Raw genomic sequence first — 27,623 nt, forward strand, 5'->3', positions numbered from 1 at the left:
CCACCCTACCCACCCTACCCACCCTAACCATCCTACCCACCCTATCCACCCTACCTACCCTACATACCCTATCCACCCTACCCACCCTATCCACCCTACCTACTCTACACACCCTATCCACCCTACCCACCCTATCCACCCTACCTATTCTACACACCCTATCCACCCTACCCAACCTAAACGCCCTATCTACCCTATCCCCCCTATCCACCCTACACACCCTAACCACCCTACCCACCCTATCCACCCTATCCACCCTATCTACCAAATACCATATGGATATCTCATGCATGGGAGCCCAGATTGGGTGGTCCTGGTCCTCATGGGTTACATATGCTTCTTTGCTGCCTGTGCTTTAAGAACCATGCTAAGAACAGACCTGCACCCCTGGGCTCTCAGCAGTGCATGTGCCAGGGAGCTGTGGGTGTGGAAGCGGCAGGAAAAACAGCTGTGCCAGGTCAGAGAGGGGAAGGGACAAAGAACCAGGGGCAGGGAAAGATTTCCAAGCTCCTCAGCCACCGGCCACCGTGTGCTCATGGTCTCCTCCCCAGGTCTCAGTTTCCCTATCTGTAAAATGAAGGTAATCAGGCCAGGAGTGGTCCACTCCTGTAATCCAAACACTTTGGTAGGCTGAGGTAGGAGGATTGCTTGGGCCAGGAGTTCAAGGCCATCCTGGGCAACATAGTGTCTCTACAAAAGAAAAAAAAAAAAACACCAGTTTTTTAAGTAGCCAGGCATGGTGGTATGCACCTGTAGTCTCAGCAACTCAGGAGGCTGAGGTGGGAGGATCACTTGAGCCCAGGAGTTTGAGGGGACAGTGAGCTGTGATCGTGCCATTGCACTCAGCCTGGGTGACAGGAAGACCCTGTCCCAAAAAAGAAAAGGGAGAGGAGTGGGGAGGGGAGGGGAGGAGAGGGAAAAGGAGAGGAGAGGACACAGAGGTAATTCAAGCCTTTCCAGCTTGAAAAGGAATCAAATGTGACAAAGAAGACAGATGTTTATGAACTGTACAGAACTGACTTAGAGAAAATGTTTTGAAAAAGGCCAAAACAGAACAAAATGTGAAAGAGTCTTAAAATGATCTAGCCCAGGGGCCTGGAGGCAGGGCTGCTGTTGGAACTGGGATGGATGGATGGGGGAAGATCAGGGGAGCAGAGCTAAGATTCCCTCTAGAGTTAAGGGCAGATGGAAAGTGGCACCTGGAGAAATGCAGGGTCACAGGGAAGCAAACTCAGGGTCTGCCAGATGCAGTGTAAACAATAATTAAACCTAATCTTATGATCTAGTGACTCATAAGAACAGCCACCCACGGATACCTAGTTGTGCAAATGTTCACAATAATATGCAACGCTTAACCTGGCAAGCTCCTAGGCTCAAGCAATCCTCCCACCTCAGCCTCTTTAGTCACTGGAACTACAAGGTGCACACCACCATGCCTGACTAATTACAAAACTTTTTTTTTCTAGAGACACTATGTTACCTAGGCTGGCCTTAAACTCCTGGCCCAAGCAATCCTCCTGCTTCAGCCTGGCAAAGTATTTGGATTACAAATAACTTACTACTTGCCAAGTTCCTTTCTAAGTGTTTTTGTTTTGTTTTGTTAATTTTTTAAAAAAAGACAGGGTCTCACTATGTTGCCCAGGCTGGTCTCAACCTCCTGGGCCCAAGAGATCCTCCCACTTTGGCCTCCCAAAGTGCTGGGATTACAGGTGTGAGCTACCATGCCTGGCCCCTTTATATGTGTTTTACACATACTGATTCATCTACAGCCCTTCAACAATCCAACGAGGGAGGTACTATTTTTATCTCTATTTTACAGACAAGGAAATTGAGGCTAGAGAGGTTAAGTGACTTGCCCAGGATCACATAGCCAGTAAGTGGCAATGCCAGGCTCAAATGCAGGCAGTCTGGCTGCAGAGTCCACACGGATAAACACCTACTAAGATGTTAAGCCCTTTGAAAATAGCCACTATGTGACCTTCAGCATGAGCTGCCTTGTCTCACGGGAGCATGTGGGGTCACAGCCACATCCACTACAATGGAGGTTGTCATTCTCTTCTTACTGAGAAGGAAACAGGAGCTCAGAAAGGTTAAGCCACTTACCCCAAGCCACACAGCAGGTGAGAAACAGTCCCTGGACCCACCGACCCCAGTCCATACTCCTTCCCTGACCCCACAGCTGTCTGTACCCAACTGAACTGGCCCAGTATGCAGGAAAGGGCCATAAGCCAGGAGGCAAGGTCATGCACGACTCTGTTGCCCATTCATGCCATGCCCTCTGAGGGACTCAGTTTCTCCTCCCGCACAATGCAAGAGTGGGACACACTGAATGCGAAGAGCACCTTCCAGCTTGGTATCCTGGCTCCATGCCCTCCCCTCACTCTGGCTCGGGGCCCCCAATCATGATCCTTCCCCAGAATTCAGACCTGGCCATACCTGATGAAGAGGGTGCACAGGAGGAAGATGATGAGGCCCACAATGCTCGGGGCATCCCACCACTGGGTCTCATAGCCCTCGGGGCCTGCCATGACCGTCTCATTGCCCAGCTGGGTTGGCAAGTGGGGGTTGCATTTCTGTTCTGGGGATGGGAGCACAATCACCCTCAGCCCATGCAGGCCAGGCCTAGGTAGCCCAGTGGCCCTGAGGATGGCTAGAGAGCTGCCCCAATAGACAGACAGATGCACAGCCAACCACCCCACTCCCAGCAACAGAGCGCTCAGCAGTCACAAGAGCAGAGAGACAACTCAGGAACAGACAGGCCCTCCCATCTATCTCATGGGAGGACTGAGTCTCAGAATGGGCTGGAGCAGGGATGTCCCTGTCACTTGTGAGGGTCCCCAGCCCCACAGCAGGCCGATGCTGACCCAGGAACGAGGCCAGGCCTCCTTGAGCCTGGGCCCATACTCACCAGGGACACTGGATAGGGCTGACCAGGTGACAAACATGGTATAGAGGGTGATGACTGAGGCCTGCAGCAGACCCGAGTTGGGCTGGGCGTCCTGGCAAGAGTCGTTCACTGGTAAGATCCCTGCCGGACCAGAGACACCCCATCCCACCCGGCCCACTCACACCAGCCAAGGGACCTCAGAAACTCCCACCCACCTAGGATACCCCACCACACCCCACTTAGGGAAAACACCAGCCAGGCCACCTACCACCCACCTCACTAACCAAAGGCTGAGTCCTAATTCTTCTTCCTCTTAACACCCCTCAGATTACCCGCCCTCCTCCCCTGCTGAAAACCCATCTCATCACACTCTGAATTCCTTCATCTCTGCCTGGCCCGCTGCCCGGCTCCTCCCTGCTCTCTGTCTGGAGAGCCTGCCCAGCCTCTCCCACTGCAGGGCCTTTGCCCTCGCTGTGCCCTCCCTCTGACATATTCCTCCCCAGCATCTCCGCACAGGCAGCCCCTCTTCAGTATTCAGACAGGACTCCCATGGAGTCCTAGGAACTCTGACTAGAGCAGCCCTGTACCTGCCAGCCACCTACCTTTCAGCCCACACCCTCTCTCATGTTCCACGTCGCACATATTACCCAAAATCACCTCATTGGGCCTAGTCCCCTGTTGCCTGTCCTTCCCCACCCCTCACCACACATGCACTTAAAAACATGGACCTAAACTCTGTGATTAAGAGCACAGGCAGCTGGGCATGGCGGCTCATGCCTGTAATCCCAGCGCTTTGGGAGGCTGAGGTGGGCAGATTGTTTGAAACCAGAAGTTCAGAAGTTCAAGACCAGCCTGGTCAACATGGCAAGACCCTGTCTCTACTAAAAATACAAAAATTAGCTGGGTTTGGTGGCGGGCACCTGTAATCCAAGTTACTCAGGAGGCTGAGGCATGAGAACCACTTGAACCTGGGAGGCTGAGGTTGGTTGCAGTGAGCCAAGATCACACCACTGAACTCCAGCCTAAGTGACAGGCAAGATTCTGTCTCAAAAAACCAAAAACAAAAAAAATTTTAGGCCGGGTGTGGTGGCTCATGCCTGTAATCCCAGCACTTTGGGAGGCCGAGGTGGACAGATCACTGGTTACTTGGGAGGCTGAAGCACGAGAATTGCTTGAACCTGGGAGGCAGAGGTTGCAGTGAGCCAAGATTACACCACTGCACTCCAGCCTGGGCAACAGAGCCAGACCCTGTCTCAAAAAAACAAAGAAAGAAAGAAAAGAAAAAGAAAAAAGAAAACCAGAGCACAGACTCTGGAGCCAGTCTGCCTGGGTTCAAATCCCAGTTCCCCATGTGACCTTGGCTAGGCCTCTTCTCTAAGCCTTCGTTTCCTCACCTGTAAAGTGAGGATGAGGATGGTGTGAAGATCAAATAACATGTCCGAGGCCACTAACTACTGGCTATCATCATTATTGCTCCTTCCCTTCCTCACAGCCATATCCCCAATACCTAGAAGAGGGCCTGGTACACAGGAAGTGCTCAAGAGGTATTTGCTGGATAAATACTGATTGCTGTGTGACCTGGGACACAGACATTACCTTCTCTGGGCTTCAACTTTTCTTACTGGGAAATGAGACTCTGACCAGAAGGGAGGTTCCCAGCCTTTCTGCTAAAGACCCCCGAAGACTACCTAAGCCCCCTGAAGCTGCTGGTGTGCTGAGATCTCAAATCGCAAAGCACCACTGGACTCATAAGGGGCTCCAGTGGTACTTTCTGAAGAACACACAGTTCCTCTGGGAGCTCCTGCCCATTATTCCAGATGGTCTTGGATTGGAAATGTGAAATTGCACCTTCCTACACTACTTCCAGAGGTGTCTAAGAATCATCACCTAGGGACTCCCCGTAATGTTCTACTGATTTGCATAAAAACAAAAATGACAACAATAATAACTACAATAATAGCTAATGTCTGAGGGAAATCTACAGGCCAGGCATGGAGTGTTTACAAATAGGATCTCAATCCTGAGAATAACTCCAACAGTAGGTCTTATTATCTGCATTTTATATTTCAGAGGCAGAGAGAGGTTAGGGCACCTCCTAAAGACACCCAGCATGAAGCCATGAGAGCCTGCCTGTAACCTGGGGAGGCTGACCTGGGAGCCCACACACTCAGGCCGAGCCTCTGTGATGACAGCCCTAGCCCCAGGACCCAGGTTCCTACAAGAAGTCCCACCCACCAAGGGGCTGGGCCTCAAGCCGGGGAGGGACAGGCAGGCTCACCTGGACCTTGGGCAGGACAGCAGCAATGGACACGCAGACACAGAAGGTGAGGTTGAGACTGATGAAGACCTTGCCCTCGTGGCAGCCGCTGGGCTCAGTGTAGTAGATGAACATCAGCGCCACGGCCGCGATCGACAGCAAGTAGAAGAGGAGAGTGAAGAAGAGGAGGCCTGGGCCAGAGTAGTAGTGAGAGGGTAGGCGTGGGGTGGGGCAGGAGGAATAAGGACCCCCACTCCTTCAAGGGGCCTTGTTGGCAGCTCTCCCCCCTCCAGCTCTCGGTTTCCCCATCTGAAGAATGACGTCACTGCCTTTCACCAACACCTTTGTGAGTCATTGCCCCACCCTGAGCTAACATGGTTCACTTGCTACCTTGTAATAAGGGAATTGTAACAATAAATACAATGAACTCAAAACAGTCTTGCAAAAACTGAACGATGAACGAGGTACAGGGCTGTCTGCTGTTGACCTGCCCTCCCTGTCCAAGAGAGACCGGCAAGTTTAGGGAGGTGTGGAAACCAAACAGCACCCAGGTGAGCCTTTCTCCTCGTTGTGTTCAGAACTGAAAGAGAACCAGGGACTCACCCTGCTACTGGGGTTTCAGGGACCAGGTGTCACTTGAAGTTCAGCCTGGGCACTACCAAAAGGGCTTCACACGCTGCTGGCTGTGCACGGCCCACCCTGCAGGAACCCCCAAACAAGACCCCTCCAAGGCCTCTCCAGGTCGGCTCTCCTCGGATCCCCCAGAAGTCACCCAGGATCAGCTGCTCCCCCCATCTGCCTGAGACAATTAGAATCTTGCCCTAAGGCAGTGGCTGCTCGGGATGCCCCCCAGTTTTATCTAGCTTCAGAGATCCTCGATTTCTCAGGCGGCCCCAGCCCTATTCAGGCTCGAGTCCCCGCACAGAGGCAGGGTGGCAGCACTGACCTGCGTACCAGGCGCGGGAGTCGCACTCCTCGGCCTTGCCCAGCCACCGCTGGTTCCAGGAGTGTGCAAAGTCGATGAGCAGCACCAGCTGGATGAGGATGAAGAGGAAGGAGCCCACGACGCCAAAGTAGAACCAGACTGGGTGGGGAGAGGCGAGTGAGGCGAGGAGAGTCCCTCTCTCACATCTACTCATTCAACAAGCGTTTCTGCTACGCCCTACATTGGGGACACTGAGAAGAACAGAGTCCCTGCCCTCAGGGAGCCCCTAGCTATGCACAGAGGGCAGGATATGGGTCAAGGCAAGGCAGCTCCCCCTACCCCTGGGTTGCACAAAGGCCCTGTGGCCAAGCACCACAGTGCTGTCTCACGGGTGGGGAGTAAGGACCCAGCCAGCAGCCTGGGGTCCGTGTGTCCCAGCAAAGAGCAGTCCCGCCACATTCCTCCAACCTGCCGCCCCGCCTCCCTCCCCAGAGCCCCCCATGCCTCCTGCCAAGCCCGCCTACTGTTGGAGAAGGAGCCATCAGGGATGTAGAAGGCACCCACGGTGAGGCCCACCAGGATCAGGAACTTAAAGAACCAAAACCTATGGAAAGGGTCGGGGATGGACAAGGAAGCTGAGTGCAGGCTGGGAAACTGGAAGCCAGACTGGGCCTGGCCCCAGAGCCCCCTCCCACAAAAAGCAGGTGCTGGGAGGGGTGAGGGTAGGCTGTCTGATGGTCTGATGGGCACAGGAAGTCTCTCCTGGCCCTGGAAAAAACCCTAAAGGGCAGGAGGAAGGACCAAGCAGCGGTGAGGGTGGTCACCCAGGTCCAGCCCCCGCTGTGTCACTGAAGTGCTGCGGGGCCTGAGGCTTGCTGCCACCCTTTCTGAGCCTTACTCTTCATCTGAGAAATGGATATAACTCAGAGTTGTTCTGCATGCTGTGTCCTCCCGTGGCTCCTGACTCTAAGGGTGGGGTCTGCAGATCTCTGAACAGGCAGAGGAGCAGGCAAGGCACTGGGGGAAGGTCCCGGGGTGCAGACAGGGACCCCTCTCTCACCCATTCTGGATGGCAGCCCGGGGGTCCCGGCTGCTGCTCACGCAGAGCATGAGCAGGGTGAAAAAGAAGAAGAAGGCCGCTGTGGCGAAGCACATGCGGTAGACAGCGCGGTAGCCAAGCAGGGAGCCACAGTCGATGTGGCCCTGTAGGACAGTGGGGATCCCAGCCCCCTCCTCACACACCCAGGGCAGCTGTGGAGACAGACAGAGCAGCGTCAAGGCCCCACCCCACACAGAACCCTGGCAGCTCCCTTTATAAACCAAAGCCTAAGGCTGGCCAAGGCTGGCCAGGAAAGAGGCTCTCCCCAGCAGGGACTGGACCAGGCAGGGAGGGGAGCCCCCCACCTCTCTCTCCACTGCCTCCACCTCCATTCCTAGCCCTCTCTGGGGCTGAAGCCCTGGGAGGCAGCTCCCCAATTACATCGTTAATGTTTATTTCCCATAGCCTCAGTAACTATTGCGCTGTCTAAAGCAGGGGTTCCCGCCGGGCGTGGTGGCTCACGCCTGTAACCCCAGCACTTTGGGAAGCCGAGGTGGGCAGATCACGAGGTCAGGAGATCGAGACCATCCTGGCTCACACGGTGAAAGCCCATCTCTACTAAAAATTAAAAAAAAAAACAAAAATTAGCCGGGCCTGGTGGCGGGCACCTATAGTCCCAGCTACTTAGGAGGCTGAGGCAGGAGAATGGTGTCAACCCAGGAGGTGGAGCTTCCAGTGAGATCGCGCCACCGCACTCCAGCCTGGGTGACAGAACGAGACTCCATCTCAATCAATCAATCAATCAATCAGTAAAGCAGGGGTTCCCAAAGTGTTCTCCACCCACCACCTACATCAGAACCACCTGAGATGCTTGGGAAAACAGAGATTCTGAGGCCTCTCTCCCATGGAATAGAGCCTCAAGGTGGGGTCTGAGAACCTGCATTTCTACAAACTCCCCAGGGATTCTCATCTTTATATAAATTAAAATGTGTATAAGGCACGCACGGTGATGCTCACGTCCCCCTGGGTCTGTGCTTGGCTGTAAAACACTAAGATGAAGGGAACAGTTAGGAGCCCCAACCTGGGCTTGAGCACTAAGCGGGAGAAAAGCATCCATTAGGCCAGTGTCCAGGGGGCCAATAATGATTAATAAGACTTTCCAAGGAGACTGTGGCCTAAGAGAAAGAAGAATCCCCACAAGAGACTCAAGCCCTCCTCCCCTCACTTCCAACCTCAGATCATCAGTGCACCCAAACACCCTGCCTCCTCTTCTGGATGAGCTGTGACCCCAAGCCTGGACCCTCTATCCTGGAGCCACTGAGGCCCCTCACTGGAGGCCGCCCTGCCACCCCTGCGGCACTCACCTTGTAGAGCTGACTCTCCACGCCTGGGCTCAGCATAATGATGGACACCAGCACCCCCAGGAAGAGGAAGAACGTGAAGATGAGGCGGCTCACGGTGGAGTTGCGACTGGCAGGGCAGCAGCTGCACAGGATGCAGGGGGCAGAACCGCAGAGGCAGGACGCCTGCAAGACAGCACTGTCACTCTCCCCTCTCCTCTTCACCGCCCAAGTGTACACCTCCCACCACCTGCCCAGAGGTCAGCGGATCTGTGCTGCGCTAGGCAGGAGCACACCATTCCCCAGACACCAGCCCACTGAACTTCAGGTCCGAGAGGGAAGCTGGGTCATATAGGGCTACACAGCCATTAACCACAGAACCCAGACTCAAACCTGGGTCTATCTCAAGTGATACTGTGGCTTGAGAGAGAGAGCGCCAGCTGAGGTCACACTGTTTGTTACGGAGGGAGAGTGGTTTAAAAAAAAAAAATCACAAGGCCAGCCATCACCGATTACCTTTGTGACCTTATACAAGTCACTCAACCTCTCTGTACCTCAGTGTCCTCTTCCGTAACATAGTGGTATGTACTCCTCACAAAGCAGTTGTGAGAATGAAATGGAAATTCCATATTGTAGCCCCCTTCGGTTCCCCTTCCCCTTCCCCACTTAATTTCCCCCACCCTCAGGACTTCCTGCCGTCAGCGAGGCTTTATGTTTTGTCAGCCTCCACTTTCCAGCAGGGCAGGAATTTTTGTGTTTTGTTCATTGTGATATTCCTAGAAATTGGAACAGTGCCTGTCACACAGCAGGAGCTTACAGGCTATCTGTTGAAGGAATATGAAGTGTTTGGCATGGTGCCAGTCACATGTTAAGACCTCAGACAGCAGGAAGTGCATAATAAACATCAGCTGGATGAACGGAATGATTTTCGGCTCTGAGGCTATACCAGCACTAGACAGCAGGTGGCGGTCTAACCCTTTCCCTCTCCAGGGTCCTTTGACCCAGTTGCAGTCAGCCCTTCCCCTGGGCTGGCTGAAATCATTCAGGGGCTGGTGATGCCACACTATGTCACACCTGAAAAGGAGACTCTCCCTCCTGGGAGCCCAGTCCACAGCCCAGCCTTTGAGGAAACAAGCCCCACATCCAGATACCTCTGATAAACTTTATTTTCCCCTAAACAGCCCCTGCTCCTCACTCAGGGACTTAAGAGCCTAGAGAGCAAGAGACATAAGCCCCACCCTCCTGGAGCCTACACAAGCAGGAAAAACACTAAACAAATCATGACTCACATCGTGACAAGTGCTAAGAAGGATGTGTGCCCACTGCCAGAAGAGTGCTAACGCGGCCTAGGTTTGATTGAGGGTGGCATGTCAGGGAAGCCCTCCTTGAAGAAGTGACTTTTAAGCTGAGAGCAGGCCAGGCACAGTGGCTCACACCTGTAATCCCAGCATTTTGAGAGGCCAAGGCAGGAGGATCGCTTGAGCCCAGGAGTTGGAGAATAGCCTGGGCAGTCTAGCAAGACCAGATCTTTTAAAAAGAAGATTTTTCTTGTTTGCTTTTGTTTTGTTGTTGTTGTTGTTTGAGATAGGGTCTTGCCCTGTCACCCAGGCCGGAGTGCAGTGGTACAATCTCAGCTCACTACAACCTCTGCCTCCTGGGCTGAAGCCATCCTCGCACCTCAGCCTCCCGAGTAACTGGGACTACAAGCACACACCACCATGCTTGGTTAGTTTTTGTATTTTTTGTAGAGATGGAGTCTCACCACGTTGCCCAGACCAGTCTCAAACTCCTGGGCTCAAGCAATCTGCCCACTCAGCCTCCCAAAGTGCTAGGATTACAGGCGTGAGCCACTGCACCTGGCCTTTTAAAAAGAAATATTTTAAAATAAAATAATAAGCTGAGAGCAGAGGGATGAGGAGACACTGCCAGACCAAAGGGAGGAAAGAAAGTTCCAGACAGGTGGCTTTGGGGTGGGTAGGGGCTGGACATTTGAGGAATAGAAAGAAGGCCCTTGTGGCCAAAGCTTGGTGTGCAGACAGTCAGCAGTGAGTATGAGATCAGACAGGCTGGCAAGGCCAGACCACATAGGCACCAGCAGTCAGGAACAGGACCCTGGTTTTCATCCTAAGAGCAGTGGGCACCCACTTGAGGGGCTGGAGCCAAGAGTCAGGAATTGAAAGATGAGCTTTGAAGAGAGCAGGCTGGCAGGGGCCCCTTGCTCCTCACAGACCTCCACCCTTCTTTCTGGACTGGTCACAAGGCACACAGCATGCCCTGCTGGGGGTTATCTGCCTCCCCTCCTCCTCTCCCCTAGACTAGAAATGCTGCTAGCCTATCTCTCGCTCACACAGATGCTAAACAAAATGCTTTGGAAATGAAACTATTCCTCGTGGTCTAAATCAAAACAATCTACCTGTCCAGCAACTTCTGGTTACATCTTGCAGCTGCCACCCCAAGACCTGCCTCCTATCCATGGGTGTTTTTGGTGGGTGAGAGGATAAGAAACGCCTAAAAAATGTTTTATAGCCATAAAGCAGTGGTCCCAAACCTTTCTGGCACCAGGAACCAGTTTCAGGGAAGACACTTTTCCACAGATGGCAGCAGGGGTGCTGGCAGGGGGCAGATATGGTTTTGAGATGATATTGTTCCACCTCTGATCATCAGGCATTAAATTCTCATAAGGAGCACGCAATTTAGATCCCTAGAATGCACAGTTCACAATAGGGTTCGCACTCCTATGAGAATCTAAAGCTGCCACTGATCTGACAGGAGGCAGAGCTCAGGCAGTAATGCTCGTTCACCTGCTGTTCACTTCCTGCTGTGTGGCCCAGTTCTGAACAGGCCATGGATAGATAGTGGTCCATGGGCCAGGGGTTGGGGACCCCTGCTATAAAGAACATTCTGGTTATCAGATAGGGCGGGTTATTAGTCCCATTTTACAGATGTGGAAATTGAGACCAGAGGGGCTAAGAGACTTACCAGAGGCCACACGGCAAGTTGATACTAGCACTGAGATTCAAGTAGTATTAGTGACAGCTGCCATTTACAGAGGGTTACTCAGTCTCAGGCTCTCTGATAAGCACTTTATCTACATTAAGCTTCACTGATGCTATGAATTGTGTGGTTAACTTCCCATTTTCAAATGAGAAAACTGAGACAGATAGGTGGCATGACCAAGGTCACACAGCAAGTAGGCTGAGGAGCTGCCCTCAGCCAGGCCCTGCCCATAGGACTATGCTAGTTCCCAGCTTGCTAATTCACTGATGGTCATCTCATTTAATTTAAATACATTCCAGTGATGAAAAAACAAAAAAGCAACACACACACAAAAAAAACCCCAAGACCAGAAAACCAAGGGAGGCCAGTGGGTACTGATCTCAGGAGCCAGGTGCCTGGGTGCCCCGTCAGGTCCTGACTGGTTTGTTACCATTTAATTTCAATTTGAGACATCTAAGACACAAGAAAGCTGTTCCGCTTTCAGAGAGCTTGGCCTTTCAGTTCGCTCTGGTTCTTAAAGATCAAAACTCCAGGTGTTCCTGATGCCTGAAACCTCAGGATTTCCAAGGGCCTGATCAGCAGTCAGAGAGACCAGGTCAAAGAGAAAAACACACACTGCTTCCGGAGCATCCTTGGAAATGTCCATCCACCTTGGTGCATTCACTCCACCCCGGAACGGTTCCTACAAGAACCTCTTCCATTTGACCAAAATGTCATTTTATATATATTTAAATCTCTTCCTACAAAAATGCCAGACCATGGGAGTAAGGGTAGATGTGTGCACATATACACAAACACACGGAAATTCATTGTGGCACTGATCATAATAGGAAAATAATAGGGGAAAAAATTGTTTTTGAGGCAGGGTCTCGTTCTGTCGCCCAGACTAGAGTGTAGTGGTGCCATCTCAGTTCACTGCAACCTCCACCTCTGGGGCTCAAGCAATCCTCCCACCTCAGCCTCCCGAGTAGCTGGGACCACAGGCATCAGCCACCATGCCCAGCTAATTTTTGTTTTTGGTTTCTTGGTTTTTGTTTTAAGAAAGGGTCTGGCTCTGTCACCCAGGCTGGAGTGCAGTGGTGTGATCTCAGCTCACTGAAGCCTCAACCTCCTGGGCTCCCAAGTGGCCCTCCACTTCTGGATATATATCCTCCAACCTCAGCCTCCCAAGCAGCTGGGACCACAGACATGCACCACCACACCCGGCTAATTTTTTTATTTTTTGGTAGAGACAGGGTTTTCTCATGTTGACTAGGCTGGTCTTGAACTCCTGGGCTCAAGGGATCCTCCCACCTTGGCCTTCCAAAGTGCTCGGATTATAGGCATGAGCTACCATGCCTGGCCATTAGGGGAAAATTGAAAATAACAAAACACCCATCAATACACCATGGTACTCCATAAAACAGACTTCTCTGCTGAATGGGGCAAATACGTAGGTAAATTAAATGTATATAAATTGTATATAATTAATTGTATATAAATAATACTTCAATTAAGTTAAATTTACAAATAAGATTTTATATAAAGAAAAAACTTAAATAAGTTTTAGGTTTTGTGAGCCTATTGGAGTCTCAAGAAACTACAAATAACCTAAATGTCTAACACCTGGGGACAGCTGTGGCCCTTTCACTCCATGGAATGCTACAGAGCCAGAAAGATGAAGTCCCTGGCTACAGAGCAACATGGAATAATGCTTGTGATGCAGTGTGCAAGGAAGGCAGACTGGAAAACTGTTCCCACACTATGATTATAGCCACTCCCCTCTTCCGGCAGATGCGCTCAAGGGCAGCAACGGAAAAGCCCCAGAACACTTACAGTGGCTGAATCTTAGCACCAGCCCAGGTTCTCAGAATGGAGAACTCAGAATTTAAGAAGCCCCGGGCCTTACAGTCTTACAGCTGCAAGGTTCCTTGGCATTCAACAAATCCATTCTCTTTCCAATGAAGAACTACACAGAAAGCATCTGGCCATGCTCTGCTGCTTGCACACTGCCAATGACAAGGAGCTCACTACCTCCCAAGGCAAGGCAGGTAGCTCTGGAGCCGTGAGTGGTTTAGCATTATGTGAACAGTCTGTCACTGAGTCATTCACATTGTCTCCTGGTTGTCCTTAGAGTCAGGGACAGAAGTTCTTAGAACCACTCATGGGGTGCTGGGTGGGTAGAGGAGGCAGCTGAGGGCTGGATGACAGTTTTGAATTTTTCTATTTAAAACAAACTGACCGTCTGGGCATAGTGGTTCATGCCTGTAATCCCAGCACTTTGAAAAGCCAACATGGGCAGATTACTTGAGGTCAGGAGCTTGAGACCATCCCGCCAACATGGTGAAACCTTATCTCTACTAAAAACATAAAAATTACCCAGGCATGGTGACAGGCACTTGTAATCCCAGCTACTCAGGAGGTTGAGGCAGGAGACTTGCTTGAACCTAGGAGGCAGAAGTTGCAGTGAGCTGAATCACGCCATTGAACTCCAGCCTGGGTGACAGAGCAAGAGTTTGTCTCAAAAAATAAAATAAAATAAAATAAAATATAAAACAAAGTGGCCCTCCACTTCTGGATATATATCCAAAAGAAATGAAGCAGGGACTCACATATTTACACACCCATAGCAGAATTATTCACAGTAGCCACAAGGTGAAAACAAGCTAAATGTCCATTGGTGGATGAGATGAATGGATAAACAAAATGTGGTATATCCATACCCATACAAAGGAATATTATTTGTTCTTAAAAAAGAATGAGGCTGGCCGTGAAGGCTCACGCCTGTAATCCCAGCACTTCGGGAGGCCAAGGCAGGTGGATCACCTGAGGTCAGGAGTTTGAGAGCAGCCTGGCCAACATGGTGAAACCCTATCTCTACTAAAAATACAAAAAAATTAGCCAGGCATGGTGGTGCATGCCTGTAGTCCCAGCTACTCGGGAAGCTGAGGCAAGAGAATTGCCTGAACCCGGGAGGTGGAAGTTGCAGTGAGCTGAGATTGCACCACTGCACTCCAGCCTGGGCGACAGAGCAGGACTCCGTCTCCAAAGGAAAAAAAAAAAGGGAATGAAATTTAGACACATGCTATAACATGGATAAACCCTCAGGGCATTATGCTAAGTGAAATAAGCCAGACATCAAAGAACAAATATTGTATGACTCCACTTAGATGGAGAGAGTAGCCAAACTCATAGAGAAAAGCAGTGAATTGGTGGTTACGAGGGGCTGCGGAGTTACTGTTTAGTGGGAGTTTCAGTCTGGGAATATGAAAAAGTTCTGTAGAAGGATGGTGCTGATGGTTGCAAAACAGTGTCAGTGTACTTAACGCTACACTTAAAAATTGTTAAAATGGTACATTTTACGTTATGCATCTTTTACCTCAACTTTTGTTAAGGGAGGGGGCAGGGAGTTTTCAAAGAAGAGCAGGAAGAGGGGAAAGGGTATTCCCAGCAAAGAGAATGACACGTGCAGAGCTACAGGGACACTGTATTTTCAGGGCAGCTGAAAGGGTGAGAAAACCTGCACAGGTCATGAAAGTGGTGGCCAATGTCCCTGCATGCCATGCCAGGGAGTCTGGACTTCACCCTGAAAGCAACAGGGAATGATTGCGAAAGAAGAGGAATGGCAGCAGATTTGCATTTTAGAAATCTCACTTTGACCACAAAAAGGCCAGGGGGTGGTATGTGGTACTTTTGGGGGAAGGGAGGAGAGTCAGGGGCTGTTGTCAGTAATCCAGATGAGGGATGACAGTAAGAAGATGTCCTGGAGTTACTGTGTGCCTACTGTGTGCTGGCACTACTCCTTCTGACAATGCCATTCATTCGGGATTAATTTTTATTAGGGTTGTATTTATTAGATCTCCATTTTAATATACATGTCTTCTAAAATAAATTACAAGCCAGGTGTGGTGGCTCATGCCTGTAATCCCAGCACTTTGGGAGGCCAAGGCCGGTGGATAACTTGAGGTCAGGAGTTCGAGACCAGCCTGGCCAACATGGTGAAACCCCATCTCTATTAAAAACACAAAAGTTAGCTGGGCATGGTGGCGCATGCCTGTAATCCCAGCTACTCGGGAGGCTGAGGCAGGAGAATCACTTGAACCTGGAGGCAGAGGTTGCAGTGAGCTGGAATGATGCCACTGCACTCCAGTCTGGACAACAGAGCAAGACTTCATCTCAAAAAAATAAAGTAAAATAAAATAAAATAACACACAAACTCCTTGAAGACTAAAATAAAAGGTTAAAAGAGTAAATTTTTAAACATATATTTTGTCACAATTTAAAAAATGCAAAACTGGCCCCAGCAAGCATGCACCTTGCCGCTTTCATGAACAACTCCATAACTGGCTGGGCCGCCCCAGGGCTAGTCAAAACACAGCAGAAAAGAGGTCAGCCGGAAATGTCCCAAGGTACACTTACTTCCCCCATGCAGTGCCAAGAATGCAGGTCCTAATGCTGGCTCTGCCACAACTTGTAGTCTGACCTCAAGCAAGTCTCTCCTCCCCTCCGTGGGACTTAGTTTCCTCGTCTATAAAATGATCTCCTGGGGCAGGAGAGTACAGTGGCTCAGAGCCCAGGCTGTACAGTTAGGCAGCCCTGGGTGTCACTGCCTTCAGCACTACCTCGCATGTGGTCTTGAGCCATGTACCACTGTGGGGTGTTTATGGACTGGCCACTGCACACCAGCTTGGTGCTAAATATGCAGCTGTACTAACCTCAGTCCCATTTAATCCTCACAACAGGCTAAGGGGCAGACACCATTGTTCTCTCCACTTTACAGACAGGCGGATGGGCAAAGTGACTGGCCACAGTCACAGAGATGCGAAGAGGCAAAGCTAGAATCCGAGTCCAGTGGTCTGACCCAAAGGCCTTTCACACTCCCTAGGATGTACAAGACCCTCTTTGCAGACTGGCCAAGTCATCATGTGCTGGCTTGCCTGGTGGCCCCATCCCCTGTGGACCCATCTTACCTCCCCATCCAAAGCAGGACCCACCTTCAGCCCAGTTCACCTTCAGCCCAGTTCCAATGCTGAGAAGCACAATCAGAAGATGAGTCACACCTGGGAGGGTACAAATGTCTTCCCCACTGACCCATGCATGCAAAAAAAACCCCTCCTAAAGCTGCCCAGAAATGCCACATAGAACTTCACTCCTGTGCAGCAAGTCTTCACTGCAACAGGATGGTTCTGGTGTCCAGTAGTGCCCAACTGCGCCACTTAATGCTGTGTGGCTGTGAAGAAGTCACCTTCACTCTCTGAGCCAGTTTCCTCATCTGTGAAACGGGAACAATATTAACTGCCCCAGTGGGGTTGTTGTGAGGATTAAATGGAAGGAGATATATATATACATACACACACACACACACACACACACATACTGCTCACTACAGTGTGGGGCCTAGGCCACTGCTGGGCAGCTCCATGCCACGAGTATTGGGATAGTTATCTGTAAAATGGGCTAACGATTTCATAGGGTGGAGGAGGTGGGGAGAGCCAGTGAGATGGTATGGTGAGGGGCTCGGAAGAGTACCTGGCTCAGTAAATGTCAGAAGCCAGAACCTCAGTAAATGACGGAGGCCAGAACCCCCAGGGGATGGCACTGAAGGGAGGGCCAGGTCCCTTGCTGATATTACTCACTAAATTACCTCCCAATTCTTCCCTGGACCAACCCCGTGCCTCAGGCAGCCAGGATGTGGGGAAGGGAAGGAAGGTGTGGGCAGAAGCCTGGACCAGGAATCAGATGTTGATCCTAACTGTGCAGTTCTCCATCCTTTCCCTGTGCAACCTTCGGCAAGTCAGCTAACTTCTCTGGGCCGCAGCCTTCTCATCTGTAAACAGATGGTTTGAGCCAGCCTGTCTGCTCTCAGCATTGTAGAATGCTGTGACTCAGAGACCAGCACTTGGCTTTGCATTGTCTCCAAATGGAATTCTCCACCCACCTTTCCTTGATGTTAGCAATAATTCCCACAGGGAGCACTTACGATGTGCCAGGAGCTGTGCCTCATCTCCTAACAGCATTGTGAGAAAGGTCCTGTTACTGTCAACGGCCAGATGGGGTGACCAAGGCACACAGGGCTGGCAGGCTGTCCCTCAACATCTCCACCGCCAGCCCAGCCCAGCAGGGCCTGTGCCTCACCAGGTGCAATCATAGCTCACTGCATCCTCCATCTCCTGGGCTCAAGTGATCCTCCTGCCTCAGGCTCCCGAGTAGCTAGGACTACAGGGTGCATGCCACCATGCCCACCTACTGCTTCTTCTAAGACCCCAGCCTCTCACTCTAAACCCATCCTCCCTTCTCTCCATCTGTTCTTCAAACTCCACTGACTCCCAACAGCCTGCTGGGAGCAACAGATGGAAATCAGGTCCACTGTGGAAGCTCTGCCTCCCTCACCAGGAAGCAAACCTTTGTGGGCAGAGACCTGGTCCAAACCTTGAATTCTTTGGGATGGGAGGGATTTCAGGCACCAGCTTGATTCCTCCTCCTGCACACGCACATGCACGCACGCACACACACACACACGAAAAATGGAGACCTAGTGAGGCAAGAGGCTCTCTTTTTGCCTCTCTGTCCTGTCTATGCTGATCTCATTCTCAGAAAATGGCTGTGAAGTAAATATCTAGACCCCCAGCTCTCCCCTACATCCCCTCCTCTCTCTCTCTCTTTCTCTCTCTCTCTCTCTCTCTCTCACACACACACACACACACACACACACACACACACACACACACGTCAGGGACAAAGGAAAGCGAGTCCTGAGATTCAGCAGCCGCTGGAGCCCCTTCTCCCTCTCAGGGCCTCTTTGTGTGGGGCCAGAGGGGGAGGGGGCTGCCTGAATGAACCTCAGATTTAATGAGGGGAAGAGGGAAGGAGGGGGCTGGGGAAAGGGAAGGGAGAACGGGCCTCCCAGCCGGGGTCTTGCTGGAGCCCCTCCCCTCTGTGGCTGCAGCCACAGAACAGAGGCTGGCCTCCCCCCAGGTCCCGAACCCGCGACCGGGCACTCCCCGCGCACACCCGAACCTCCCTCGATTCCTGCTGTCCCAACCCAGAGTTCCGCCCGGTGGTCCGTGACGACCCGCACCCTCCTCACTCCAGGGCATATAAGAAAGTCCGGGGCTCCCTCCCCTCCCATCCCAGTCTCCGCGCTGGGGCCCAGAGGGTCCGCGGCGAGCTGGGGAAGTGCCTGGGAGGCAGCGCGAGCCAGACTCAGGACGGCGGACGGGACCGCAGAGACTGAGGGACGGACGGACAGACGGACAGACGGACAGAAGACAGCAGACGGACAAAGACAGTCGGAGGAACGACGGACAGAGACACGAACCAGACAAATACGAACGGACAGGCGGAGCCCGAGCGACAGGAACAGACTGACTGGCAGGCGGCCAGAGGGGCAGGGCAGGGCACTCGCCAGGAGGGACGGGGCCCAGCCGACCCACACACAGAACCAGGGGGTCGGGGACGGGGACAGAAGTCACCCCGAGGACCGCCCCAAGTGGGGCGACGAGGGCCCACAGAGCTGCCCAGACCCCGGGCTCCAGATTCAATCTCTCCAGGTCCCAGGAGGGCGCCGCCGAGGGCACTCCCCTCCCGCCCGCGGAAACCCGAGCCGGGACCGCAGCTGCCCGGCGCCTGCCGGTCGGGACTGAGCAGAGGGACGGGGGCAGCGGGATCGGGGTGCCGAGTGAGGGTCCGGAGGGCGAGCAGGCGGGGCACCGGCCCAGAAAGACAAGTTTGCAGGAAGGAGAAAGAAGAAACTACTCGAAGCAGAACAGAAGAAAGTGAGGGCCCGCAGCAGGAACGGGCGGCGCGCGCGGGCGGGCGCCGGGGTTGGGACTCACGCAGCTGAGCAGGGAGCAGGCTCCCAGGCAGGCCCCCATGGCGGCGGCTCCGGGCTCCGGGCTCCGGGCGCCCAGCGCTAGGCGCGGGGCGCGGACTTCGGGATCTGGATGCCGGGCCAGGCCCCTCCCCGGTCCCGGCCCCGCCCCGGCCCCGCCCCAGCTACCGAAGCCGCTCGACGCTTTCCGGCGGCGCTCGGGGCCTCCCCAGACTCACCTGGGGCAGGTGCCCGGGAGGACGGACCCTAGAGAAAGGGGGCAGTCGGGGATTCCTGCGGCCACGCGAGCCGCGCAACCTGACCCAACCTTGGCCTGAGCTCGCATCCTGCTCCAAAGCGAGCATTCGCAAAGCGACCTCGGTTTGAGCCCGTGTGACCTCAGGCCACTGTCACCCTTGGGGACAGAAGCCAAGAGGTGGTCACCGCTGACTCCTCAGTGCTTGCTGCAGAGCCTCTGCTCAATAAATAAGTGCTGAGGTTGAATGCTGAATGACTGGAAAAAGAAACTTCGGCAAGTCACTGCACCTCTCTGAGCCTCAGTTTCCCGGTCTGTAAAGTGAAGATACACACCTCATAGGATGGTTACAACACATGGTAGGTGCTTGACAAATGTAAGCCCCCATCGTCACTGTTTTCTTCTTCTTCTTTTTTAAGAGACAGGGTCTTGCTCTGTCACCCAGGCTGGAGTGCAGTGGTACAATCATAGCACCTGGGCTCAAGTGATCCTCCTGCCTCAGGCTCCTGAGTAGCTGGGACTACAGGTGCATGCCACCATGCCCACCTACCGCTTCTTCTAAGACCCCAACCTCTCACTCTAAACCCATCCTCCCTTCTCTCCATCTGCTCTTTAAACTCCACTGACTCCCAACAGCCTGCCGGGAGCTACACACTCCCTACAGCCACCCCTGCTTGGTGGCTTATCACTCCCTAGGGATGCCCAAATTCTGGTCCCTAGCTAAGGAGGTCAGAAGGCCAGGAGGGGCGGCCACATTCCTGGCAGATGACTCTCCAGGGGTAGGTGTGAGAGACCCAGAAGTAGGGCTCTGTAATTACTCTCCCTTCACCCTTAGCCCTGTCCTCTGCCACCTCTGGACAAGACAATGCTAGGGAAAGAAGTCTCTGTGCCTCAAAGCTGGCCCCAGGGCCAAAGAATTGGTTGACTGCATCCTTGGGTGATTCACTGGACGCCAAACTTAGCCATTAATTGCACCAGGACTGTTCCACAAACACACCCTACACTTTCCCTCCTCCGCACTTTTGCCCACACAATGCCCTCCTCTTTTTTTTTTTTTTTTTTGAGACAGGGTCTCACTCTGTCACCCAGACTGGAATACAGTGGCCCAATCATGGCTCACTGCAGCTTCAACCTCCTGGACCCAAGTGATCCTCCCACCTCAGCCTCCCAAATAGCTGGGACCAGCAATGTGTACTACCATGATCAGCTAATTTTTTTAAAATTTTTTGTAGAGGTGAGGTCTCCTTACATTGCCCAGGCTGGTCTCAAACTCCTGGGCTTAAGCAATCCTCCTGCCTTGGCCTCCCAAATTGCTGGTACTACAGATGTGAGGCACTGCACTTGGCAGATGCCCTCCTCTTGAAGATCCTTCTCCTTATCCCTCTTTCTCCCCTTTGAAGCTTGCTCACATGCCATACCTCTCAGTGAAGAGAGCCACCACCATCACCCCCCCAACCCACTACCTGGCTCCATTAGGAATGTACATTCTCCTGATTCCCCCAAGCTTCCAAACAATATGGGCCTCCCTTATGGCCTCACAAACAACCTGAGCACATGCTCAACTTTCCCCATGGTACCATTTGAGCCCCACAACAGCCCTGAGAAGTTGATTAATTCCCCACCCACTCCAGTTTACAGATGAGAAAACCGAGGAACAAAGAAGCAGTGACATGCTAAATGTAAACCAAGCATTGAATAAACATTGACCGTGATCACAGTGGTGGTTGTCACTGTTGCTGAAGGTCACACGGCTCAGAAGAAGCACAGCTGGAAGGCCACCTGGCCTGGCTTTCACCCTGATGTCCTACTGCTTCCCTTGAAAAAGTAGAGGTGACAATATCTAGTCTTCCTATTTTTCTGTCCAGTAATATTTCAGTGCTTCCCTAACCGAAGGCCTTCAGGAGACTGTGAGCCACCCAACAACGGTCTGCTCTCTGGCCATCCCCTCTCCTACCCAGAGCACAGTACAGGGCCTGGCAGTGAACGCTTGCTGGATGAATGTCTGACCTTTTACCTTAAGTCCACTTTCCTCCTTCTGCTGTGACTGACAGTCTGATCCAAAAACAGCCCTACACAGTCATCTTCTGCACGGAAATCCTTTAGACTGAAATGCCACCAAGCAGTCTCAAGTGAGCCCTCCTCACATACTCCCATCCCAGGGTCAGCTCCCTTAGACACTTCTGCTCCAAGAGCTGAATTTTTCATCCCACAACCCCTCCCTATCCATGACCTAGAACAGTAGAAAGCACCCAAGACCAAGAGGAACGACCCCTGGGATTCTTGTTCTGCCACAGATGACCATGCCCTATGCCATCCTTGGGGGGCCACTTCATCCCACAAGGGGTGTCCGTCCATCTTTTTCCCTCAACTAGGGAGGGTTGCTCTGTTTAACCTCATCGAGCAAGCGTGAGCATCTGAGAAAGCATTCTCAGAAATAAGCAGTTATCTGCAAGGAACGAGGGATTAAGGTGACTGTATGTGTAAAGGGACAGCCACTCTGGCTTCAGGCTAAAATTTTCCAGAGCAAGGTAATGTGCTGCCACTGTCCTGGCCTCCCGCCTGCCCAAGACCAAGGCCAGCTGGGCTCTCACATGCCCGGCATGGAGGGCATAACTCACTGTGTGGCTGGGTCCCGGTGACTCCTCCTCTCTCAGCCTCATGCTTCTCATCTGGAAAATAAAGATATGGTTTTTTTGCCCCAGCTATCTCAGGGGACTACTGAGGAGATGAAATGAGGACATAGATAAAGAGCTTCATTTCTTGGTGTCCTGGCCAGCCCATCAGCCTTTACTCCCAGCTTTGAACCTCCTGCATGGGGCCAGAATAGCTCTGTCTCTTGCACCCCCAAAAGCACGGTCACAGTCAGCAGCTATGTGATACTGGCAAATCACCCAACCACTCTGAGCCTCACTGGAGGGTTGGAATTCAGGATTCAGCTTCTCCACCCAATGCCGTGTAAACCATGTCCCTTGAAATAAACATGTAGGGGTCATTTGGTCCATTGCCCTGTGCCCATCACCCAGCCCAGACAGACGCTCAACTCCAGTTCCCAAAGGAAGCAGGCTCTGACTTCTTGGACCACCCACCCCAAGGTTCCCTAATCTGATCTCACTGGGCCTGAGTTTTTTAATCTGCAACATAGGAACGAACTCCTGCCCCGGCCCCAGTGCTCCCAATTCATTCTCACCCCATCCCCTCTTACCATCCTCCCATCCATGAGGACTCAGATGTGTGCCGGCTTTGAGGCCTCCTATCCCTTGGGCTTCACTGTCTGTACTGGCCTCTATTTCCTGCTTCTGACCCATTTACAGAGCAGGGCTGAGGCCATCCCTTATGAATATGCATATAGGATAATGAGAGCTTGGGATTGGGGGAGCATCTGGGGAGAGGTATTCACGTAGGCACCATCCACTTTGCTCTCCCCATAAACACCCCCCAACCAAGGCTGTCCTTCCTCACAAAGTGTGCATGGGATTTCGGAGCAAAGGCTAAAGTAACAATAATCATATTCACAGCATGCATTTTTAAGAGCTTACAACATGCCAGGCACTCTGCTGGGATTATCGCCTTTAAGATGCATTTAAGGTAGGAACTATTGCCCCCATTTAGCAAATAAGGAAACTGATGCTCCAAGCAGTTAGGTAACTTGTACATAAATCATATGGGGAACATGCACAGTGATCATGTGCCGAGCCAGGGTGGAACCCAGGTTTTCTCAGGAGAATGGAATTCCAAAGCTGGTGCTCTAAACCCCTGCTGCCCAGATGTTCAGGGCCAAGCCAGGAGTCCTGAGCGGTCATGGGGCCACATCTGGATCTCACATGCCAGCAGATGAGCCCCCCGTGGTCTTAGGTGATCTTGTGAAAGGACCCAGGTCCTGGCAGGGACTCTATCTGGAAAGTATGGAGACAGGCAGACACGATGTGTGTTCACACACCTGCAGGCACACAGTGATGCAAACTTGAGCATGCACACACACACACACAGGGTGTTCTGTGTGCATGGATGTAACTGTGTGGGGTGGGAGTACCCCTTTGGCTGCCCAATATATGTGCCTCTGTGCTGCTCTGGTGACGTTTTTCCAATCAACACTTAGAAAGGGCCACAGTGGGCCAGGAGCTGGGAATGCAGTGTGAATAGGGCAGACACAGTCCCAGCCTGTGTGGAGTGGATGGTCTGTGGGATTTGCTTCCCATGTGCAGTAACACTCTGGAAGGAATCCGTTTCCTTCGTGGGAAGCTACTAGGGGTTGAGAGAGAAAATGGGTAAGAGTGGAAAAGGTAGGACATCTGAGGTAGGTAGCTCAAGGGAGCCTCTAGCACTTGCCAGAAATGTGTGGAGGAGAGAGCCAGGGCCTGGCACCAGCTCCACGAGAGTCACAGGTCTGAGGATTCCCAAAGGTCTCCAGACGCTTTCCTTACAGATGTCCAGGGTCTTCTGTGAAAGCACATGTGAGCTGTGTGTGTGTTGGGGAGCAGGGGTGTTTAGGTATATGTGCACAGGTGGGCGTGTGTGGTTATGTGGATATATGCATGGAATGTACATGTATAAATGTGGGGACATGGATAAGTCATATGTGGTGTGTACACATGTGGGGTTTACATGTAGAGGTAGGGGTATGCCTATGTGTGTGGCAGGGCCTGTTACTGCAAAGGAGAGAAGAGAGGGCCATTTGGCCCAGGTCTCACATTCAGAAGCCTCAAAAATGCATCCAAAAATGAGATGGAATGAAAGAAGGGCGAGAGGGATGGATGGCTAGGTAGATGGACAGGCAGAGGGCTGGCTGTGCAGAGAGATGGATAGAGGGTTGGACAGGGGAATGGATATGTGATAAAGCAGATACTGCAAAATGTTCATTGTAGCCCCCAGGTGCTGAGTATACGGGTGCTCACTGTACCATTCTTTCAACCCTTCTGGAGGCTTGACACTTTTCATAATACAAGGTGCACCCAAAGTGGGCTGGATGTCTAGCCCTGGAGAATCATGGATGAGATGGGAAAAACAGAATGCTCTTCATGCCATTTGAAACTTACATCTAACCACACAGCAATGTGAAATCACATTTTTTATAATTCTTGTGATGATCTTGTGAGTCTCCCAATTGCATTGCATTGGATGTGTGTGGGTGCATGTGTGTGTAAAAAAACATTAATTTGTTAAAAACATACCATAATTGTGAACATCCTATTTAGGCATTTCTTCATTTTTAAATTACCAGGAGACTTAAAAGATAGAAGTGGTCTGGCTCGGCCAGGCGTGGCGGCTCATGCCTGTAATCCCAGCACTTTGGGAGCCCAAGGCAGGCAGATCACCTGAGGTTGGGAGTTCGAGACCAGCCTGACCAACATGGACAAACCCCACCTCTACTAAAAAATACAAAATTAGCCAGGCATGGTGGCGCATGCCTGTAATGCCAGCTACTCGGGAGGCTGAGGCAGGAGAATAGCTTGAACCCAGGGGGTGGAGGTTGCAGTGAGCTGAGATCGGACTATTGCACTCTAGCCTGGGCAACAAGAGCGAAACTCCATCTCAAAAAAAAAAAAAAAGAAGTGGCCTGGCTCTTTCCATCTGTGAGCTCTGCTATGTAGCATGTGTGTATGGGTTTGCATGTATGTGCACATGTCAGGGATGTGAGCACACGTGGGTGGGTCAGACTGACACCCATGTGAGTGCCCACACAGACAGCTCAGCCTCCTCCAAGCCCCACTGGGGCCAGCACCACTCTGAGGTGAGGAGGATGTCTTAGGACTGAAGAAGGGCAGCCACTAGCCCCAGGGCAGCATAGGGGACCAGGAACTCTGTCATCTGAGGCTTGGACACGCTCAGGCCAAGCGGCGTCCTCCGGCCAGCAGTGAGAGTGTGGGAGGCTGTTTCCTGGAGGAGGGTGGGGCAAAGGCAGGATGTCCATAGCCCTCCTGGGCCCAGTGACTCCTTTCTTCCTCCCCATACATTTATATCTCCTGTCGAGACCATTCATCCTCCCCTGCTCAGTGCCTGTGGGCCCAAGCAGTCAATACCCCGTCATTGGACAAATGGAGAAATGGAGGCCTGGAGATAATGCAGCCACTCAGGTCACACAGCAAGACAGCCCAGAGCCAGCCTGAGATCCAGCCTGGGTTCTAATCTCCGCCCCTACTCCCTGCCATCTCTGCATCTCCCTCCTTCAGTCATTTTTCCACCAGCCAAGGCCTACAGGCGTCCTACAGAATGGGCTCCAGGCCCAGCAGACCCAGCAGGGGAGGCCCGAGAGTGCCCTCCTGCCTGAGGAGGTCACATACAAAATCCAGGAAGACAGATGGGCACCAGAAACAGCAGGTGGCTGAGGGGTAGGTCCTGTCTCAGCCACCAACCCTGTTAGAGTGACCCTAGATAGCCCCCTGCCCCTCTCTAGGCCTCAGTTTCTCCATCTGTAAATAAATGGGTTGAGGCCAGGAGCAGTGTCTCACACCTGAAATCTCAGCACTTTGGGAGGCCTAGGTAGGCAGATCACTTGAGCTCAGGAGTTCGAGACCAGACTGGGCAACATGGCAAGACCCCCATCTCTATTAGAAACACAAAGAAATAGCCAGGCATGGTGGTACACACCTGTGGTCTCGACTACTCAGGAGGCTGAAGTGGGAGCATCACTTGAGCCTAGGGAGTAGAGGTTGCAGTGAGCCAAGATTACACCACTGCACTCCAGCCTGGGCAACAGAGTGAGACCCTATCTCACACACAAAAAAAGATACATAAATTAAAATAAATAGGTTGCACTATTAACAGTGGCTTTCAAATAATGTTTTGAAGCAGAATCCCTAAGTAGCTACAAGAGGAGCTCTCCTGGCCCACGTGGGGAAGGCAGGTGGATCTTGGCCCTTCACTCACTCTCCACTAAGAAGCTGGCCAAAGAATGTCCCACCAAATCACAGAAGCAGTGGACAAAAAACCAGCCTTCAGCACATAACCAGGGCCCAATTCCAGTTGGGCCATTTACCAACTGCATAGACCTAGGCAAGGCTCTCCAAGCCTCAGCTTGCTCATCTGTAAAATGGGGGCAACGATACCAACCTCCTACAGCTGTGTGACAATTAACTGAGATAATTCATGCCCAGTGTTTGGTATGCGGTGAACATATTAAAACTTGAAGCAACAGTGACTGTTACTACTAGTTAGCCGTCAGATGAGAACCAGCGTGAACTCACCAACTTCACCATGAGTTGTATCTCTTGTGCCAGACCCCAAAGGCAGTGTATTTTGGCAGCTACTATCCCAAATTCCTCAGCTCTGCCTACCTCTGCAGCTGCTCCAGAAGAGCTGGGCATGCAGGGGCTGCTGCAAGGCCAGGCCTGGGCCCTGGGGAGGGCAAGCACAGGGCTCCCTGTAATCAGGCCAGGCCTCAGAGCAAGGCCCGTTTCATTTGGACAACCAAGCCCCTGGCAGGCCATCATTAACTACCCCCTCCCTTGCTCAGCACCCAACCCTGACCCAGCTGCTGAAGCCTCAGAGAGAAGGCAGCAGGCGCTTAGCCAAAGCCTTTCATTCCTAGGATCCCTCCCCAGGGTCTCCCAGGACCACTGGACTCAGGGAAGGTTCTGGTGACATAAGCAGGAAGGAAAGTCTGTCTGAAGCCAGGACCTCCACTTGCCCTACAGGCAGCAGTCTACCTTGAGGAACAACGGAGACCTGGCATTGAGACTCCTACAACCTCAAAGTTGAAGAAAGCTCTAAAGCCATCTCATGTATATACGTACAATACTATACTATTCAGCCTTAAAAAGACAGGAAATTCTGACATATGCTGCAACATGGCGGAACTTTGAGGATGTTATGCTAAGTAAATAAGCCAGACACAAAAGGATAAAAACTGTATGACTTCACTTATACAAGGTACCCAGAGTACTCTAATTTGTAGAGACAGAAAGTACAGTGGTAGTTGCAGGGACTGGGAAGACAGCAGAATGGAGAGTTATTTAAAGAAAAAAGCAAGATGGGCTGGGCGCGGTGGCTCGTGCCTGTAATCCCAGGTACTCTGGAGGCTGAGGCAGGAGAATTGCTTGAACCTGGGAAGCAGAGGTTGCAGTGAGTTGAGGTCTCACCATTGCACTCCAGCCTGGGCAACAAGAGTGAAACTCCATCTCAAAAAAAAAAAAAAAA

The 27,623-nt window shown here is 52.1% G+C and overlaps 1 protein-coding gene across 4 annotated transcripts in view; it reads right to left on the reverse strand.

Moving 5' to 3' along the window:
• The window catches only part of SERINC2 (serine incorporator 2), a 26,139-nt gene extending 3,153 nt beyond the window's left edge, over positions 1 to 22,986 (reverse strand). The window contains exons 1-9 of one of the 4 annotated variants that reach the window (XM_011955462.1): positions 22,693 to 22,986; positions 22,109 to 22,159; positions 8,473 to 8,634; positions 7,130 to 7,320; positions 6,594 to 6,673; positions 6,091 to 6,228; positions 5,166 to 5,335; positions 2,909 to 2,999; positions 2,437 to 2,578 (exon numbers count right to left, since the gene is read on the reverse strand). In XM_011955462.1, coding sequence (XP_011810852.1) covers positions 2,437 to 2,578; positions 2,909 to 2,999; positions 5,166 to 5,335; positions 6,091 to 6,228; positions 6,594 to 6,673; positions 7,130 to 7,320; positions 8,473 to 8,634; positions 22,109 to 22,159; positions 22,693 to 22,707 — 1,040 coding nt within the window. In that variant the 5' untranslated portion in view covers positions 22,708 to 22,986. Of the gene's footprint in view, positions 1 to 2,436; positions 2,579 to 2,908; positions 3,000 to 5,165; positions 5,336 to 6,090; positions 6,229 to 6,593; positions 6,674 to 7,129; positions 7,321 to 8,472; positions 8,635 to 16,418; positions 16,454 to 17,762; positions 18,750 to 19,259; positions 19,450 to 22,108; positions 22,160 to 22,692 lie in introns of those variants that run through there. The other 3 variants (XM_011955466.1, XM_011955464.1, XM_011955463.1) reach the window with 3 other exon arrangements.
• Between the last annotated feature and the right edge of the window lie 4,637 nt (positions 22,987 to 27,623).

This window comes from Colobus angolensis, unplaced genomic scaffold (assembly GCF_000951035.1).
Source record: "Colobus angolensis palliatus isolate OR3802 unplaced genomic scaffold, Cang.pa_1.0 Scaffold4, whole genome shotgun sequence".
NCBI classification, from domain to species: Eukaryota; Metazoa; Chordata; class Mammalia; order Primates; family Cercopithecidae; genus Colobus; species Colobus angolensis.